Raw genomic sequence first — 21,127 nt, forward strand, 5'->3', positions numbered from 1 at the left:
ATGGGAACATGATGCAATTTACATGGCTGAGCTCTGGCAGACCTCTTTCTGTGTGTTTCTCTCCTCACCCAAAATGTATTGCTCATTTTCCTCCCTCCCTTTCATAGGCTTCTCCACTCTCTTCTGCTCCAGCCCTATATACCTGCCAGTGCTAAGTCCAGAACACCTCTGAGTGACTACATAATAAGCCCCCACCTCCAGGTTTTGCTGTGTGGCTCTGTTCCCCTGCAAGATAGAGCAGTGGCTGGTTGCTCAGTGCCTGTTCAGTCATGCTCAGAGCACCAGCCTTGAATCTAGGTGGGAAGATGTGCTGCCCAGAGGCTGCCTCCAGGGGAGGGCAGAGTATATGAAACTGGATCACAGCAGAGCCGGCTATAGCAGAGAATGGCCATAGGCCATCTATATAAGGGACACAGCCTAAAGCAATAGCAACAGCCACAGTCATTTTTATTAATTAGAGACTTGAAGAGAGAGGGTACCAATGCATTACTCTCACTCATGCAGTGCCTAAGTATTGAACTCAGGACCTCACTCACACTTGAGAGGCCAATGCTCTGCCTATTGCGCCACCTCCCAGGCTGCTACAATTAGGAGGTGTGTACTCGTAAGCCAAAACAAGGCTTTGGATGATTCTGAGCATTGGTCCTGGAACTCACTGTAAACATGTGGTTCTGAGGCCTCTGTACTTGGCAGGGGGGTGCCACGTCTCTTATAAACAAGACCCATTACACACATGATACTGCCCTGTCAGGAAAACAACCAGGCTGAGACCCAGCCCACATCTACTATCTTTGAAGCCGGATGGTGGTGGGAGGAAGCAGTAGCGAGTAGATCTAGTGTAATTACAGGGAGTGTGTTTACAGGCAGACTTTTAATTATTTTCTCTCCTCAGAAAATAGAAGGCAAATAAATGCTGGTGCTTTCATTCATTTATCAGCATGTCTTATTGAATGTGCTGCTTTGAATCCCAGTGGAGCAGGACCTGAGGTTTCTTGAGCAGCGATGGGCATGGTCAGGGTAGGCAGGCTGCCTGGGTTCCCTCCTCTGCCCTTTCTGGGTGGGAGGAGCCAAGAGGTAACTGATGAGAGAGGAGAGGCCAACAGGAGACAAGGAGGTTGTGATGCTTTCCTTGTGCTTTAATTGGTAAAAGAGAGAGAAGCTGGAGAGGCATGGGCATGTGGGAAGAAATGAGATTACCGGTTACAGCGTAATACCTGGAAATGACCTAGTATCAAAAAACATGGGAAAATGTGGTGTCACCCCATGATGAGATACTCTGCAGCAGTAGAAAAGGGAAAAGCCTAGAATTATATTCAATCTTGAGCCTGTAGAGGAGGAAAACCAAGGAACATCTCTGTATGGAATGATAGTGCCTATGCAAAAAAAAAAAAAAGTAGTACTGAGTAAATACCATTTATATTTCAGTGGTTTGTATGCATTTATATGCAGAAGTTTGGGTGTTTTTTTTTTTTTTTCTTTTGGCCATCTCTGGGAGATTCACCAGGCTGGGCTGACTTACTGACTTTTTAAGATACATAGACAGACCACAGCACCAAAGCTCCAGTGCAGTGGGATCTGGACTTAAGCCTGGGTCACACACATGACAATGAATGGCACGTTCCAGGCAAACTATTTTGTCAGCCCTATAAAATAATTTTTAAAGTGATTCTACATAAGATGGAAGAAAACCCTGACCTCTCTCTCCCTCATAAAGTAAATACATCCTAACAAGCACATGGTTTTAAAATATTTTAATTGGGGGGATTAATGGTTTACAGTAAATTTAGTTGTTGGTACATGTGTAACATTTCTCAGTTTTCTGCAAAACACTCTCACCCCCCAGACTAGGTCCTCCTCCAGCACCATGCACCAGGACCTGGAAGACCTACCTTCCCAGCTCCAGAGTCTTTTACTTTGGTGCAGTACACCAAATCCAGTCTGTTCTTATTTTTCAGCTCCTGTCCATGGGTGAGATCATCCCATATTCATCTTCTTTCTGGTTTATCTCATGATTATTAACATGATTCCTTCGAGCTCCATCCAAGACACTGGTGGGTATGTAAATTGGTCCAACCTCTGTGGAGAGCAGTCTGGAGAACTCTCAGAAGGCTAGAAATTGACCTACCCTATGACCCTGCAATTCCTCTCCTGGGGATATATCCTAAGTAACCCAACACACCCATCCAAAAAGATCTGTGTATACTTATGATCATAGCAGCACAATTTGTAATAGCTGAAACTTGGACCCAACCTAGGTGCCCAACAACAGATGAGTGGCTGAGAAAATTGTGGTATATACACAGTGGAATACTACTCAGCTATTAAGAATGTGAATTCACCTTCTTCAAGTAGATATTTTTGAAGACCTAGTTGAGCAGCCCTAAAAGGTGGCAGATCTAACATTTAGTAAAGAGGAAATTAGGCAGCTGCTGGAGGCAGAAGGAGCCCATCCCAGGGGCTTGGTAGATCAGTTGTCCTGACAGAACAATGCGGCAGCCAGTGACTCAGCAGCGGTAGCTGATCAGAGTCAGTAGGGAGATGTGAATCATTGTGTTTTTAGCTGGGAGTAACACCTTCTGAGCAATTGGCATCAATTATTAACATTTGTTAATCATCATCTTTAGGCAAGTTCTTTAGCTACCACGGGGGATTTAGGCAAATCAATAAAACAAAATAGTGAATAAGTGATACTTTTGTCCTTGAAAATCCAGGCTGGGGCTTTGGAGGTAGCATAATAATTATGCAATAAGACTTTCATGCCTGAAGCTCTAAAGTCGCAGGTTTAGTCCCCTGCACCACAATAAGCCAGAGAGGAGCAGTGCTCAGGAAGGAAGGGAGAGAGGGAGGGGAAAGAAAGGAAAGAAAAGAAAAGAGAGAGAAAGAAAGAAATTGAAAGGAAAGGAAAGTAGGAGGAAAAGGAGAGAGAGAGAGAGAGAGAGAGAGAGAGAGAGGAACCAGACAGGGTATATTCCTCTTTCATAAAAGTTCCTCGTTTCTTTCTTTCTTCCTCCCTCCCTCCCTCCCTCCCTCCCACTCTCTCTCTCTTCCTTCCTTCCTTTCATTCATTCATTCATTCTTTCCTCCTTTCTTTCTTTCTTTCTTTCTGTTCTGCCATCAGGGCTCAATACCTGTACAACTCCATAAATCTTTGTGATCATTTTTTTTTTCCTTTTCTTTCATGTAGGGCAAGAGTGGACAATAATTTGGTCATGTGGTCTGGCCCTGCCAAGGCAACTACCTATGTGGGACTTGAAATTTAGTCAATCTAGGAGCTTTTTTTCTAAAACATGGAGTACTGATTTTTTTAAGTTGATACTTTTGTATGGAGAGAGGAGGGGAAGACAGAGATGAGGAAAGAAAAATAGACACCTGTAGACCTGCTTCATCACCTGTGAAGCAACCACCCCTGCAGGTGGGGAGCCGGGGGCTCAAACCGGGATTATTATGCTGGTCCGTGTGCTTTGCGCAATGTGCACTTAACCCACTGCACTACCACCCAGCCTCAATAAAAAGATTTAAAAGGGAGTCGGGCGGTAGCACAGCGGGTTAAGTGCAAGTGGCACAAAGCGCAAGGATCAGCGTAAGGATCCTGGTTCGAGCCCCTGTCTCCCCACCTGCAGGGGAGTTGCTTCACAAGCAGTGAAGCAGATCTGCAGGTGTCTGTCTTTCTCTTCCCCTCTTTGTCTCCCCTTCCTCTCTCCATTTCTCTCTGTCCTATCTAACAATGATGACACCAATAACAATAATAACTACAACAATAAAATAAAGGACAATAAAAAAGGGAATAAATAAATATTAAAAAAAAAACTTCACTGTGTACATCTGTCTCTGGTATGAGCCAAATTACTATTTTTTTCCCTGAGTCTCCGCAGTCCAGAAAGTGTTCAAGCCTGGCCCCCACCACACTAAAGAAAGCTATCTCCCGTCTCTGTTTCTGTCTTTTTATCTGAAAAAGTTTGGCCCAGAGTAGTGATGACAAAAATATAAACAACAGAGATAGGGAGAAGATAGCTTTCTTTAGTGTGGTGGGGGCCAGGCTTGAACCTGTGTTGTGCTAATGACAAAACAAATACACTTTTCAAGTGAGGACTCTGGCCAATGCTCAGAGGGTCTTTTACTTATTAGTTAATTTTAATTTATACTCTTTAAATTTTTTTCTTTCTGTTATTATTGTTTATTACGACCAGACTTGTCACTGGAGCCTGTACCTGCACTACAAATCCATTGCTACCAGTGACCATCCCCCCACACTTTTTCCCCCTACTTTCCCTTTTATTTCCTATTTTTAAAGTTTATTTATTTATTTATTATATTTATTTTATTTCCTTTTGTTGCCCTTGTTGTTTTTTATTGTTGCTGTAGTTTTTATTGCTGTTGTTATTGTTGTTGTCATTGTTAGATAGGACAGAGAGAAATGGAGAAAGGAGGGGAAGACAGGGGGAGAGAAAGATAGACACCTGCAGACCTGCTTCACCGCCTATGAAGCGACTCCCCTGCAGGTGGGGATCCGGGGGCTCGAACCAGGATCCTTATGTCGGTCCTTGTGCTTTGTGCCACGTGCGCTTAACCCGCTGTGCTACCGCCCGACTCCCTATTTCCTATTTTTTTCCCTATCTGTCTTGGTGAATATTCTGTGAGTTTGTCAAGAGTTCATATTTTATCATTGTTGGATAAAGTTTTTTTATTATCTTTATTTATTGATAGAACAGAGAGAAATTGAGAGATGAGCCAGAGATAGATAGAGAGAGAGGAAGGAAGGAAGGAAGGAAGGAAGGAAGGAAGAGACACCCGCAGACCAGCTGCGCCACTCCTGAAGCATTTCCCACTACAGATGGGGAGCAGGGGCTGGAACCTGAGCCTTTAACCTAGTAATGAGTACACTCAACCAGCAGCACCACCACTTGGCCCCCTTAATTTACACTCCTTATTTTATTTATTTATTTATTTATTTATGAGCCACTTTTTTGTGATTTACAAGATTGTAAAATCACAGAGTATATTTCCACACTGCACCCACTGCCACAGTTCTTTGTCCCCACCTTGTCCACCCTAGGTTGAACAGTAGAATCCTGGGAACCAGGGGCTGGGCGGTAGTACAGCAGGTTAAGCACACATTGGTGCAAGGCTCAAGGACCAGTGTAAGGATCCCAGTTCAAGCCCCCCCCACCCCTGGGTCCCCACCTGCAGGGGGTCACTTCACAAGCGGTGAAGCAGGTCTGCAGGTGTCTGTTTTTCTCTCCCCCTCTCTGTCTTCCCCTCCTCTCTCCATTTCTCTCTGTTCTATCCAACAAGGACAGCAATAACCATAACAATGATAAACAACAAGGGGGAGAAAAGCAGTGGATTCGTAGTGCAGGCACCAAGCCCCACTGATAACCCTGGAGATAAAAAAAAGAAAGAAAAATAAAAAGAAGAAGAATCCTGGGAACCTCTTCACGGGTGACCCCTCTAACTCCCCAGGCTCTCTGGAGCCCTGCACATAGGGGTCTTGGGTCTGTTTGGAGGTTTAGGCTTGTGGCTGTGTAGATGCCATAGCCTTGGAACTCTGTGGGCAAGGAAACCAGCCCGTCATCACCTGTCACTGACACCTACTGAGCGCCTTCACTATGAGGCAGACTGAGAAAGCTGAGTGTCAGGAAACTGTTTCTTTGTCATGAGAATGTGATTTAATATTGAAGACCATTTCTTTGTCTTGTAAATGAAGTGATCCTGAAATTCATGTCTTTTCGCTGTTGTGAGGGTTAAGTGAGGAACTGTGTGTAGAGCAGTTAAGGTGCAGTTAAGCCCGCCAGGTTCAGGTGCAGCTCATGAACAGCTTTTATGGTCATTGAGAAGCAGCCTCCACTTGCTTCTTTAAAAGGTTGGGTTGCTGGGGAAATATTAACTCACTTGGATAGTGTATTGCTCTGCCATGTGTATGACCCAGGTTCAAGCCTGGCTGCCACCACATGAAAGGAGCTTCAGTGCTTTAGTCCCATTCACTCTTTTTCTACATCTATGTCAAAAATAAAATAGAAATAAACACATATGACAAAATAGAGAAAAGGAAGAGTAGGGGAAGAAAAATCATCTATTCTATTGTTAGCACTCAATATCCTTAGTATTCCATATGACTATTTTTGTAGGTACAATTTCTCCCTCCCTTTCTCTCTGGGGTTCAAACACAGGCTGACTGTTGAGCCAACTCCCTAGCTCAATTATTTAGTTTATATTTTCATGGAGTGGAGGAGAGAGAACAAACATTGCTCTACCTTCTGTGCAATTCCACTTGTCTCTTTTCTTGGTGTTCACATGTGTTGTCAGGGATTGAACCCAGGGCCTCATGACTGGAAGGCATTCACTTTGTCTGCTGAGTCAACTCCCTGGCTTGTATGTGCATACATGCTGGTGTGCATGCATGAGTGCGTGATTGCGTGCATGTGTGTGTGTTTATAGTACGTGCCATTTTTTGTTTTGTTTTAATGAGAAACCAAACCAAAATATTATTTCCATTGCCCATGGGATCTAATGTTTTTTTCTTTGTTTCTCAGCTCTGGTTTACTGTGGTGCTGGGGATTGAATGCAGGACTGCAAAACCTCAGGCATGAAAGTTTTTTGCATAATCATTATGCTGTGTCCCTGACCCTTGTCCTGTTTTTCAAAGTGCTTTATTTTCTTTAGGGCAGTCTTAGATTTACAGGAAAATTGAGAGACAAATACAGAGGCTTCCACATATCTGCACCCCTTCCTGCAAACACGACCTCCTGCATGGTGAGCATCTGGCACCAGAATGGCACATTTCTTTATCATCGAATTGCTAGTGAAGCATCTTAATCTCCCCATATCTGTAGTGTGCAGTAGGTTTTGCTCTTGGTGTTTTACATCATGTGGTCTGGATGCATGGGTAGTGATATATCCATCCTCATCATAAGAGCATTTTCACTGCCCTTGGCTTGTTCCTCTTCTCACATCCCTATAATTACTGCTTCCCCCACTGAATTTATGGTTTTGCATTTTGTCTAGAATGTTATGCATCAGTTGTTGGAAGCATACAATCTGTAGCTCTTTCTGATCTACTTAGTAATAGTGAGTTTGAAGTTCACTTAGTAATGGTGAGTTTGAAGTTCCTTCATGGTTTTTGTTGCTCTGATAACTCATTTAAAAAGTAGATTTCTTTATTAATGAAGGAGAGAGGAGCAAAGAGAAAGTGAGAGTGGGCCCATGCATAACATTTCCACATAATAATACAACCCCCACTAGGTCCTCCTCCACCATCATGTTCCAGGACCTGAACCCTTCCCCTAGTCCCGGAGTCCTTTACTTTGGTGCAGTATACCAGACTCAGTCCAAGTTCTGCTTAGTGCTTTCCCTTCTGATCTTGTTTTTCCACTTCTGTCTATGAGTGAGATCATCCCATATTCATCCTTTTGTTTCTGACTTATCTCACTTAACAGGATTCCCTCAAGCTCCATCCAAGATGAGCTGAAAACAGTGAAATCACCATTTTCAATAGCTGAGTAGCATTACATTATGTTTGTATACCACAACTTGCTCAGCCACTCATCTGTTGTTGGACACCTGGGTTGCTTCCAGGTTTTGGCTATTAAAAATTGTGCTGCTAAGAACATAGGTCTACACAAATCTTTTTGGATGGGTATGTTTGGTTCCTTAGGATCTATCCCCAGGAGAGGACTTGCAGGGTCTACTTCTAGCCTTGTGAAAGTTCTCCAGACTGCTCTCCACAAGGGTTGGACTAATTTACATTCCCACCAGCAATAGAGGGGGGTTCCTTTGTCCCCACAACCTCTCCAGCATTTGTTGCTGCTACCTTTTCTGATGTATGGCATTCTCATAGGAGTGAAGTGGTAAGATAACTAATTTCTTTCAGTGCCTAATACTATTCTGTTGTCTGAATGTACCACAATTCATTTAGCCACTTTCCACTGAAAGGCATCACGATTGCTTCCAAGTTTTGACAACTGCGAATGAAGCTTCTATAAACATCCATGTGCAAGTTTTTATATAGACAGAGGTCTTCAACTCCTTTAGATGAACACCCAGGAGTACTTGCTGGATCATATGATAAGAGTATGTTTAGTTTCATTAAAATCACCAAATTATATTTCCAAATAGCAATATCATTTTTGCATTTTATATAGTGATTTATAAGACTATAAATTAATAGGAGTGTATATTAACACCATTCCTGCCACCAAAGGTTTGCATCCCTACCCCTATCGCCCTATAGTGAAGCTGAAAATCTAGTCAGTTTGCATTTCTATAAATGAAGAATTTCCTCTTCTTAAAAATTCAATTTATTAAAAGTTTTTCTTTTAAAATATTTTATTTGTTTATTTGATAGAGACAGAGAGAAATCAAGAAGGTAAGAGGGAGATAAAGTGGTAGAAAGACACCTGCAGCACTGCTTCCCCCCTGCAGGTGGGGACTGGAGGCTGGTCCTTGCCCCTTGTAACATGTGTGCTCAACTAAGTGTGCCACCACCCAGCCCCTGAATAATTCTTCTTATGCCATGTCCTCACCAGCATTGAGTGATATTGGTGGTCTGGATTTTGGTCATTCTAATAAATATGTGACCTTATTGTTTTAATGACATGTGTGGAGTATCCTTTAACATGTCTACTTGCCCTCTTTATCTTTGCCCCATTTTAAAATAAGATTTTTTTTCTTCATATTGTAGAGATTTAGAAGTACATTTTATATTGTGGGTAGCAGTCCTTTATCTTATGTGCTTTAAAAAAATTATTTATAAAAGGAAACATTGACAAAACCATAGGATAAAAGGGGTACAACTCCACACAATTCCCACCACCAGAACTCTGTACCCCATCCTCTCTCCTGATAGCTTTCCTATTCTTTATCCCTCTGGGAACATGGACCCAAGGTCATTGTGGGATGCAGAAAGTGCAAGGTTTGGCTTCTGTAATTGCTTCCCCACTGAACATGGGCGTTGACAGGTCGATCCATACTCACAGCCTGCCTCTCTCTTTCCCTAGTATGGTGGGGCTCTGAGGAAGCAGAGCTCCAGGACACATTGGTGGGGTGTCTGTCCAGGGAAGTCTGGTCAGCATCCTGCTAGCATCTGGAACCTGATGCCTGAAAAGAAAGTTAATGTACAAAGCCAAACAATTGTTGATCAATCATGAACTTACAGGCTGGAATAGTGCAGGTGAAGAGTTGGGAGGTACTCCATTTTGTAGATAGCTGGTATGCATATTTTAGTTATATTCCAAAGGGCCTGTGGTTATACTAGTTTTTTTTTTCAAATGTTTTCTCATAGTCTGTGTCTTTTCTTCTGCATGACCTCCACAGAGCATACATTTATTTATTTATTTATTTTAATGAAGTTCAGCTTATCAATTATTTCTTTAATAAATTATACCTTTCCTATGTGTCTAAAAAAGCATCAGCATACACAAAGATATCTTGATTTTTTTTTTTCTTTTCTCCTATGGAATCATCTGGGCATTTTACAATTATGTTTTATTTGGGTCTGTGAGCCATTTTAAGTTGGAGATTAATGGCTTACAGTCAACAATAACATACAGTAGTTTGTACATGCATAAAATTTCCACATAATAATACCACCCCCACTAGGCCCTCCTCTGTCATCATGTTTCAGGACCCAAACCCTCCCCCCCCCCCCCCACTACCACAGAGTCTTTTGTTTTGGTGCAGTACACCAACTTCATTCCATGTTCTGTTTAGAGTTTTCCCTTCTGATTTTTTTTTCAATTTCTGCCTATGAGTAAATATTCATCCTTTTGTTTGTTTCTGACTTTTCACTTAACATGATATCTTCGAGTTCCATTTAAGATGGGGTAAAGAAGGTGAACTCACCATGAACCTGAGACTTTGAAGCCTCAGGAATAAGAGTCTCTTTGCATAACCACTATGCCATCTACCCCTGTTCACATTTCTCAGTTTTCCACATAACAATTCAACCCTCCTCTAGGTCCTCCTCTGCCATCATGTTCCAGGACCTGAACCCCCCACCCCCCAACCCCCACCCCAGAGTCCTTTACTTTGGAGCAATACGCCAGACCCAGTCTAAGTTCTACTTTGTGTTTATTGTTCAATTATTTATTTATTTATTTATTTTGGTAATTGGATTCACTTCATTGAAGAGGCCTTTAAAATTTAGATGGAAAAGAGTTCTGCAATTTTCCTCTAAGTATTTGATAGTTTCTGGTCTAACATCCAAGGGGTGTTGAAATCCCCTACTGTTACTGTATTGCTGTTAATATTTTGCTGTAGCTCTTTCAGTAGATGTCTGATGTATTTAGATGGCCATTCTTTGAGTACATAGATGTTAATAACCATTAAGGTCTCTTGATTGACTGATCCTCTGAGCATTAATAATGTCTATCCCTATCTTTTAAAATTCTATTTATTTTAAGGTCTGTTGTGTGAGATTGAGAACAGCTGTCCTTGCCCCTTTTTGTGGTTCAATGGCTTGTTTGGTAGTTTTCTATCCTTTCACTTTGAGTCTGTTTATCTTGTTGAGTTCGGTGGGATTCCTGCAGACAATATATGGTTGGGTTGTGTTTTCTGATCCATCTTCCTACTCTATACCTTTTAATAGGTGAATTCAGGCCATTGACATTTACTAATATTATAGAATGAAGATATTTTAATGCCATTATTCTGAAATTTTAGAGTGTTCGATATGTGAAATGTTTATAATGCTGTGATTGTTTATAAGACCTTTCAGAACTTGCAGGGCAAACTTGGTGATAGTTGATTCCTTCAATTGTTGCTTTTCTTTCTTTCTTTCTTCTTTTTTCCCCTCTAGGGTTATTGCTGGGACTCAGTACCTGCACTATGAATCCACTGTCCCTGGAGGCCGTGGTCCCCCCCCTTTTTTTTGTTGCCCTTGTTGTTATCGTTATTATTATTTTTGCCCTTGATGTTGTTGTTGGATAGGACAGAGAGAAATTGAGAGAGGAGGGGAGACAGAGAGGGGAGAGAAAGATAGACCCCTGCAGATCTGCTTCACCTCTTGCGAAGAAATCCCCCTGCAGGTAGGGAGCCGGGGGGCTTGAACCAGGATCCTTACACCGGTCTTTGTGCTTTGAGCCATGTGTGCTTAACCCACAGTGCTACTGCCCAGTCCCCTACTTTAATTGTTTTATGATAGAGACAGAGGGTCAGAGAGAGACCATAGCACTGAAGCTTCCCTCACAGTCATATTCTTTATGCACAAAGAGAAAGGTTTATTTCTTCTTTCCCATTCTGTATCACTCCCCTCCCTTACCCTCCCATTTTCTTTTCTTTTCTTTTCTTTTCTTTTCTTTTCTTTTCTTTTCTCTTTTCTTTTCTCTTTTCTTTCTTTTCATCTCTCTTTTTGATATATTAGCAAGCACTTCCAGGGTGATGTTGAGAATGAGTGAGAATGAGAAAGGACATCCTTGCAATGTACTTGATCTTACTGGAAAAGCTTCAGTGTTCACCATTAAGTATGATGCTAGTTCTAGGTTTTCTAGCAGTCTTTAACAAGCTTATTTAGATTTTTTTTTTCTTTTTTTGCCATCAGGGTTATCACTGGGGCTCAGTGCCTGCACTATGAATCCACTGCTCCTGGAGGCCATTTTTTCCATTTTGTTGCCCTTGTTATTATTATTGTTGCTGTTGTTGTTGGATAGAATAGAGAGAAATCGAGAGAGAGGGAGAGAAAGATAGACATCTGCAGACTTACTTCATGACTTGTGAAGTGACCTCCCCAACCCCCGCAGGAGGGGAACTAGGGACTTGAACCAGGATCTTTATGCCGGTCCTTGCGTGTCATGCCATGTGCGCTTAACCTGCTGCACTACCATGTTGTTAAAATTCGGATGGCTCTTGCCGGGTGGGTTGGCTTCACGGGCGGGTAACAGAGACGCGGAGACAACGGCTGGGCAGGGCAGCTGTATTTCTTTATTCAGGAACAACGATTCATAAACTAAGACAAACTAATCACCAAACAGAACTCTGCTGTCTCTTTGCGGCGGCGCAAGCACTCTCTCTCTTACTCTTGAACTCAGGAACCCTCCAACTCTCAAACTCTGCAACTCTGTCACTCTGGAACTCTGGCGGGGTCCCTAGGGGCGGGGCCAAGCGGCCCACGAAATTAACTGGACTGATCTAATTCTCTTGGCGGGGGAGAACTAGAACCCAATGTAAAGCATACAACACTACCACCTGGTCCCTGAGTTAGATTTGTAAATAGCTAAGTCCCATTCAAATCAAGTACTCATTGCATTTTTTCTGTGTGCTTTCACAAACTGCTTTTTAAGGAATCAGTCCACTTCTATCAAATTTGTGGATATAAAATTATCTGTGACATTCCTTTATTACCATTTTAGTTTCCATAAAGTGTGTAATAATTCTGTTCATTTTTTATATTAATAATGTATGTGTTCATTCATCTTTTCTTAGCCTATCTGCAGGCTTATTAATTTTATTGATCTTTTCTAAAAAAACTAGCTTTGGGCTTCATTGATTTCTCTCTGTTGTTCTTCTGTTTTTAGTTACGTTGACTGATGCTCTATTACTCATCCACTCCCCCACCTTGCTTACTTTGGATTTAATTTGCTTTCTTTTTTGACTTTACAAAGATAGAAATTTTTGTTATTTATTTATTCCCTTTTGTTGCCCTTGTTTTATTGTTGTAGTTATTATTGCTGTTGTTATTGATGTCGTTGTTGGATAGGACAGAGAGAAATGGAGAGAGGAGGGGAAGACAGAGAGGGAGAGAGAAAGATAGACACCTGTAGACCTGCTTCACCACTTGTGAAGTGACTCCCCTGCAGGTGGGGATCCAGGGTCTTGAACCGGGATCCTTATGCCAGTCCTTATGCTTTGTGCCATGATAGAAACTTTTATTATTGATTTTTCTTATATACTTTGAGTGCTTTGACTCCTTATAAGTACTGCTTCTGTACATCCATAAATTTTGGTGCACTTTCATTTAGTTCAAAATATTTTATAGTTTATCTAGAAACTTCTTCTCTGACCCATGTGTTATTTAGAGGCATAGTGTTAGAATTTCTCTGTGTTTTGGAATGTCCCGTTATCTTTCTGTTACCAATATTCTTGAATTTAGTCCAGCTATGGTCTGCTGCAGCCAGTGTATGCGTTAAACTTCTTCCTTCCTTCCTTCCTTTCTTGCTTTTTATTATTATTTTTTTTTATTTTTATTTATTTATTTTATTGTTGTTGTAGTTATTATTGTTGTTGTCATTGTTAGATAGGACAGAGAGAAATGGAGAGAGGAGGGGAAGACGGAGAGGGAGAGAGAAAGACACCTGCAGACCTGCTTCACCATTTGTGAAATGACCCTCCTGCCTGTAGGGAGCCAGGGGCTCAAACTGGGATCCTTACGCTGGTCCTTGCACTTTGCACCATGTGCCCTTGACCTGCTGTGCTACCACCCAACTCCCAACTCCTTCCTTCCTCCCTCCCTCCCTACCTCCCTTCCCTACCTCCCTTCCCGTCTTTCTTTCTTTCTTTCTTTCTTTCTTTCTTTCTTTCTTTCTTTCTTTCTTTCTTCCTCTCCTCTCCTCCTTTCTCCTCTCCTCTCCTCCTTTCTCCTCTCCTCTCCTCCCTTTTCCTCTCCTCTCCTCCTTTCTCCTCTCCTCTCCTCCCTTTTCCTCTCCTCTCCTCCTTTCTCTTCTCCTCTTTCTTTCTTTAATATTTTTGTCTATTTTGGATACAGAAAGAAATTGACAAGGACAGGGCAGATGGAGAGGGAGAGAGACAGAGAGACACCTGCTTGTGAAGCTTCCCCCTGCAGGTGGGGACTGGGGGCCTGAACCTGGATCCCTGTAATGCACTGTAATGTTTGCACTCAACCAGGTACATCATAGCTGGACCCTAAGTTAAATTTAAAGGTGTGTTTCATGGCCAGAACGTGATCTGTCTTGGTGAATATTCTGTGAATTTGTCAGGAGTTCATATTTTATCATTGTTGGATAAAGTTTTTTAAATTATCTTTATTTATTTATTGAATAGAGACAGCCAGAAATCGAGAGGGAAGGAGGAAGAAGAGAGACATAGAGACACTTGCAGCCCTGCTTCACTGCTTGTGAAGCTTTCTTCCTGCAAGTAAGGACCAGGGGTTTGAACCTGGATCCTTGTGCACTGTAATGTGTGTGCTTAAACAGGTAAGCTACCACCTAGCCCCTGTTGGATAAAGTTTAAGTCTATACCATATCCATCATACTTAGTTGATTGTTTTGTGGAGTTGAATTAATTCCTTACTTAACTTCTTTTTTATATTAATTTTTATATTCTTATTTATTTGAGATACAGACAGAGAGACATTGAGAGGGAAGGGGGAAGATAGAGGAAGAGAGAGAGAGCTCACCCCCTGCAGGTGGGAACTGGGGCTTTAACCTGGGCCTTTGAACACTGTTGTGTGTATTCTACCAGGTGCACCACTGCCATGCCCCTTCCTTACTAATTTTCTACTTTCTGACTTATCAGACTGTTCAGACTTGAGGATTTAATGGCAGTGAGCACTCTGACCACTTCCTGGCAAGAAGAGGGAGCTTAATTGAAGATTTTAGAGTATTTGGGGAAATCAGTTTTCAGGATAGGGTCTCTCAGGTCTAGAATATAACAGTTCAATCAGGCAGCTATATAATAATCTTGGAGGCAGTGATGTAGGTGTGTCTCAAAGTTGAGTTTTATGTCAGGTTTAATCAGAGATTAAATTTTATTTGTTTGGTTTTATTTATTTGACAGAGAGAAATTGAGAGGGAAGAGGAAGATAGGAAGAGAGGGGCCAAGCAGTGGTGCACCTGGTTAAGCACACACATTACAGTTTGCAAGGACCCTGGGTTCAAGCCCCTGATCCTCACCTGCAGGGGGTAAACCTTCACAAGTAGTGAAGTAGGGTTGTAGGTGTCTCTTCCCCTCTTTATCTTCCCCCTCCCTTCTCAATTTCTCTCTGTCTCTAATAAGTAACTAAAATAAACTGATAAAAAGAATATTTATAAATATATATTTAAAAAGATGATGATCCAACTCTTAAAAAAGAAGACTCCCACACCTACAGACATCTAATCTTTGACAAAGGTGCCTGGACTATTAAATGGGGACAGAACAGTCTCTTAACAAATGGTGCTGGAAAAATTGGGTTGAAACATGCAGAAGAATGAAACTGAACCACTCTATTTCACCAAGCATGAAAGTAAATTCCAAGTGGATCAAGGACCTGAATGTTAGACCAGAAACTATCAAATACGTAAAGGAAAATATTGGCAAAACTCTTTTCCATCTAAATTTTAAAGGCATCTTCAATGATACAAATAAAATTACAAAAAAGATTAAAACAAAAATAAACCAGTGGGACTACAGCAAATTAAAGTGCTTCTGCACAGTAAAAGCTACTACCACCCAAACAAAGAGACTTCTACAGAATGGGAGAAGATCTTTATATGTGTATCGTACATCAGACAAGAGACTAATAACCCAAATATATAAAGAGCTCACCAAACTCAGCAATAAGAAAACAAATGATCCCATCCAAATGTAGGGAGAGGATATGAACACAATATTCATAACAGAAAGATCCAAAAAGCCAAAAAAATATATGAAAAAATGCTACAAGTCATTAATTATCAGAGAAATGCAAATAAAGACAACAGCGAGATACCACTTCACCCCTATGAGAATATCATACATCAGAGGTAGCAGCAACAAATGCTGGAGAGGTCGTGGGGACAAAGGAACCCCCCTCTATTGCTGGTGGAAATGTAAATTAGTCCAACCCCTGTGGAGAGCAGTCTGGAAAACTCTCACAAGGCTAGAAGTGAACCTACCCTGTGACCCTGCAGTTCCTCTCCTGGGGATAGATTCTAAGGAACCAAACATACCCATCCAAAAAGATTTGTGTATATCTATGTTCTTAGCAGCACAATTTTTAATAGCCAAAACCTGGAAGCAACCCAGGTGTCCAACAACAGATGAGTGACTGAGCAAGTTTTGGTATATATACATAATAGTAGTATATTATGTATATATACATAATATACTACTCAGCTATTAAAAATGGTGATTTCACTGTTTTCAGCCCATCTTGGATAGAGCTTGAAGGAATCCTGTTAAGTGAGATAAGTCAGAAACAAAAGGATGAATATAGGATGATCTCACTCATAGGCAGAAGTTGAAAAATACTTCCATGATGCTGGCCTGCCTTTCTTGGGAAGATGACCTCACCAATGTGTTCTGGAACCCTACCTCTCCAGAGCCCTGCCCCACTAGGGAAAGGGAGAGACAGGTTGGAGGTATGGATTCACCTGCCAACACCCATGTCCAGCAAAGAAGTAATTCAAGAAGCCAGACCTCTGACCTTCTGTGCCCTTTAGAAATATTTGGTACATAGTCCCAGAGAGATAAAGAATAAAGAAGCTTGCAGTGGAGGGGATGGAATATGGCATGCTGGTGGTAGGAACTGTATCACTTGTACCCTCTTATCTCTCAATCTTGTCGACCATTGTTAAATCACCAATAATAAATCAAAAAAAGAAGAACTTGAAAAATAAGAAAACACAAAGTAGAACTTGGACTAGGTTTGGTGTACTGCACCAAAGTAAAGGACTCTGTAGTCAGTGGGTGGGGGAAGGGTTCAGGTCCTGTAACTGAATGTCAGAAGACCTAGAGGGGGTTGAGTTGTTATGTGGAAAACTGAGAAATGTTATACATGTACAAACTACTGTATCTTATTTTTTATTACTGTATTTCTTTGTTGACTATAAACCATTAATCCCCCAGTAAAGAAAAAAAGAAGAAGATGGGGGGGAGAAGGAGAGAGAGAGAGAGACCTATAGTACTACATAACTGCTTGCAATGCTTCCCTTCTGCCGGTGGGAACTGGGGGCTTGAAACCGGGGGCCTTGCACATTATAACATGTGCATTCAACTGGGTTTGCCATTCCTCAACTGCCTTAATCAGAGTAATTTTAAAAGATGTGCTTTGAACACTGGGCAAAATGGCTGCACTCATAAAAGATGCAGAGTGTGCAGCCAGGCGGCCGAACGGAAGCCTGGACCTAAGAAGCAAATCCAGAAGGTGGCGGCTGACACCATTCCCAGAGAGTTGCCACCAAAGCAGCCACTTCAGATGACCCAGTCCCAGACTCCCAGCACCTGGGAAGAATTGGGACTTTGCTATGATAAGGCTTAACCCAGGGACAAAAGACTGAGTGCAACAATAGTTAAGTCCAGATCATTTCGAGAAAAGCAAGGAAAGATTCTCCTGGAAGGTCACAGGCTGATAGCTGATGCACACAAGTCTGGTGCTGTTTCAAAAACTTTTTTCATTAGTTGTCTGGAATACATAAAGGAGCTACCCTTTGACAAGCTGAAGGGTGTCAGCCTCATTAAAGTGAAATTTGAGGATATCAGGGATCGGTCCGACATAGTAAAACCGCAAGGAATAATGGGGGATTTTTGCCAAACCGACCATGTTAAGATGAAATACCCAGAGGCTCAGCTTTGCCATTCATTACCCTTATTGCTGATCTGTGACAATCTCCATGACCCTGGAAACCTTGGGACTATTCTGAGTTCTGTTGCTGGGATAGGCTGTAGCAAAGTGTTATTCACCAAAGGCTGTGTGGATGCCTGGGACCCCAAAGTGCTGTGGGCAGATATGGGTGCACATTTCCAGGTGCCCACCATCAACAATCTGGACTGGAAATCAGTGGCCACCTACCTGCCCAACGACACCCGGGTCTATGTGGCTGACAACTGTGGCTTTAGCCCAGTCCCAGATGTCTTGTAAAGACAGTGACCATAGTTAAGGATCTGCCCGACAACACAAGTATGAGCAAGAGGAGGTTCTACAAACTGAAGCCAGTGAAGACTGGCTTCCTGAACTTGAAGTCCAGAGCTGTGACTTGGACTGGACAGAAACAACAGCAGCCGTGGTGGTAGGTGGGGAGATGCATGGAGTGAGCCTGGAGTCCCTGCAGTTGGCAGAGAGCACTGGGGGCAAGAGGCTGCTGATCCCGGTCGTGCCTGGTGTGGAGAGCCTCAACTCCACCATGGCTGCAAGCATCCTGTTTTTCGAAGGGAAAAGAACTGCAGGCAAGGGTGGAACGCTTCAGCAGGGGCAGGACTTACCACTACGGAAGAGGTCAAGGAAGTCAGCCTTGTCAGGCTTGAGCTTGTGTCCTGCTCATCCTACCGTTGTTAGAAGGCCGGCAGTCAGTGACCTTGGCTTCCCAGACCAGAATCAGGTGGCAGGCACGGTGCCAGCAGGTTGTTATTAGAAAAATATGAACTTCTGTGAATTTCTGCTCATCCTTAAAAAAATAACAAAAGTCAGATTTCTTTCTGATTGCCCATCTTCACTACTTTTTACACGTATGTATACATATATATCTGTTGATATATGTACACACACATGTATTTGGGGTGGGTGGGGATGACAAATAAAATGGTGCATATGTTTCTGTTTGTTCCTTTGTTCATTTTTGCGCCTTATAATTTAACACTCTCTTGTTATTTGCATACACATTAAGAATTTTTATGTCTTACTGAAATAATGACTTGTTTGTTATTATGTGATGCCCTTCTATACCTTATGACTTTTTTTTTACTTTGAAGTCGACCCTGTTTGAAGTTAATGTAACTGCTAGTGCTTTCTTCTCATTAGCCTTAGTATATTTTCCCTCATTCATTTACCTTTATTCTGTATGTGTTTTATAATGAAACTGGGTTTCCTGTAGAGAAGGCATATTTAGGTTGTGTCTTTCTGCCCACCCTCCTAAATTGGCACACCTAGAGTGATTACTGATAGAGCCAGATTTTTACCTGCTACATTCATCCTCGTCTGCTCTGTATTTGCCTGTGTTTTTTGTTCCTGTTTTTTGCCCTGATGTCTAGTCCTTTCTGAATAGTTATATACAACACTTTGATCTTCTTTTTTTAAGTTGCAGAACTGATATTTGCTTATTGCAAAAACAACTAACAGAGTGCAGGAATGTCTGTAGTACAAAAAAAAAAAGGAAAGAAAGAAAGGAAGGAAGGAAGGAAGAAAGAAAGAAAGAAAGAGAAAGAAAAGTTAAGAAAACTGTGATCCCTGTCCAAGAGGAGACTTCATTTGGCACCTGTGAGGACAGCTGGAAGGGCCTATGGGATTGGGCTGGGCTTGGTTAAAGTTGGGCACTGGGTCTGCCTGAGGTAGCAGTGTCTGAGAGAAGTGCCCAGCAATGCTTGAGCAGGGGAAGTGCCAGGGAAAGGATAGAGTGTGGGAGAAGAATGAAAATACCCAGAAGGAGAAATTGATGTATTAATTTAATTTATCTATGCAGATAATATATAATTTTCTGTTATTTATTGAATAGAGACAGAGAGAACTTGACAGGGAAGGGCAAGAAAGAGAGGGAGAGGGAGAGAGAGACAGAAATACCTACAGTATTGCTTTACCTCTCACAAATCTTTCACTTTGCAGGTGAGGACTGGGATTTGAATCCTGGTCCTTGCACACTGTAACATTTACACTCAGCTGGGTGCGCCACTGCCTGGCCTCTGTTATATTTTAAATGTAATTTAATTTAATTTACCCAAGTACTGCTCAGCTCTGATTTATGGTGATATGAGGATTGAATTTGGGACTTTTGGTGCCTCAGGCATGAAAATCCTTTTTTGCCTAACTACTGTGGTATCTCACCAACCCAAGAAAAACTTAATGTAAACAAATTTAATAAAAACAGAAGTTGAGAGACAAGGAAAAGATAGAAAGAGACAGACTTACAGTACTATTTCTTCTCTCATGAAGCTTCCTCCCTACAGGTAGTGACTAGGGACTTGAACCTAGGTCCTTGCATACTGCAGTGTATATGCTCTGAACCAGGTATACTATCACCCCATCCCAAAAAAGTTTATTTCTGCCTTCAGCTCGAATTCCTAAGAGCCACAACGTTTCCAGGGGTCAAAGACCTTTATTGGGGCGGGAAGAACACTAAGGAGCCTTTTAATTAGCAGGTGCAGCTGAATGCATGTGGGTAAAGTACAAGCTGGTACTTTTATTGTAATTATTTGTCAGGGCTGTTTATAATCTGCTTCCTATCTGGGCAAGTCGTTTTGACCTTGATACTCTGGCTCATTCAGACCTCTCCGTAAGGTTTACCAAGGCGTGGGGGGAGTGGTGTGTGTGTGGAGGGGACTGGTGTATAAGGCCATGATCAAGTACTTTTGTCTGACGTGTAAATAGATTGTGCCCTGGGTAAGCTTATTATTGCCTCACAGCAGCTAGATTTGAAGGGCCTCAGCTGCCCTCTTCAGCCTATTCACTGGAGGACAATGCAACTTTGTTGACCTCCTCAGTGGAGAGCCCTCAAAGGGAGGAGGAGTTTAGTTTTGTCAAGAGCCTTCATTAGGATATGTTTTTTTTTCCACTGGGGTACCTGAGCTGGCACTGTATAAGTAGACCCTAGTTTTTTACCTTAATATGTGTTAGAATTTTGTAAACAATTCCTGGGGAGGTTAGGGAGACAGCATAGTGATTATACAGAGATTCTCATGCCTGAATCTGTAAAGTCCCAAGTTCAATCCCCAGCACCACCATAAGCCAGAGCTAAGCAGTATTCTGTTCTCTCTCTATATATATCTCATCCTCTCTTACCCCCTTCCCTCCCTCCCCCCTGTGTGTGTGTATGTCTGTTTGTCTCTGTATCTCTCTCATTAAAATAAAAAGACAGTAAAATATTTTGAAAGAAATGAAAACGTGTCAGGGAGATGACAAGGTGCAGATATGAGGTCCTGGGTTCAGTCCCCAGCACCTCCTGTGTCAGAGCTCTGACTCTAGTCTTTCTCTTTCCCTCTCTCTTATTCAATACAAAATAATCCTAATGCTCCCACTGTACCCCCAGATCAGTTACAGTGGGTGGTGTCTGGGCCCTGCAGTTTTATGTTGTCTTGAGAGAATGAGAAAGTCCAGAGCTCAGGCTTTGCTGGGGAATCAAACCCAGGGCCTCACACATTGGAGGCATAGGATATACCAGTTTAACCACCTCCCAGGGCTACAGGTTATTCACATAAAAGAGGGAGACACACCATGGCATCAGAGCGCCCTCTGGTGTCAAAGCACCTCTCATTTGGTGCTGGGATTTGAGCCTTGGAAGGGCTCACATTTTAG

The 21,127-nt window shown here is 42.1% G+C and overlaps 2 protein-coding genes across 8 annotated transcripts in view; both read left to right on the forward strand.

The window, feature by feature from the left end:
- IGSF3 (immunoglobulin superfamily member 3) overlaps positions 1–21,127 on the forward strand; it is a 128,756-nt gene that overhangs the window by 47,103 nt on the left and 60,526 nt on the right. The window lies entirely within an intron of this gene.
- LOC103115723 (rRNA methyltransferase 3, mitochondrial) lies at positions 16,045–18,419 on the forward strand. The gene is given in 3 exon segments (XM_007525518.3): positions 16,045–17,742; positions 17,744–18,064; positions 18,066–18,419. Coding segments are annotated over 3 exon segments (726 nt in total). The 5' UTR covers positions 16,045–17,422; the 3' UTR covers positions 18,151–18,419.

This window comes from Erinaceus europaeus, chromosome 11, assembly GCF_950295315.1.
Source record: "Erinaceus europaeus chromosome 11, mEriEur2.1, whole genome shotgun sequence".
Classification (NCBI taxonomy): domain Eukaryota; kingdom Metazoa; phylum Chordata; class Mammalia; order Eulipotyphla; family Erinaceidae; genus Erinaceus; species Erinaceus europaeus.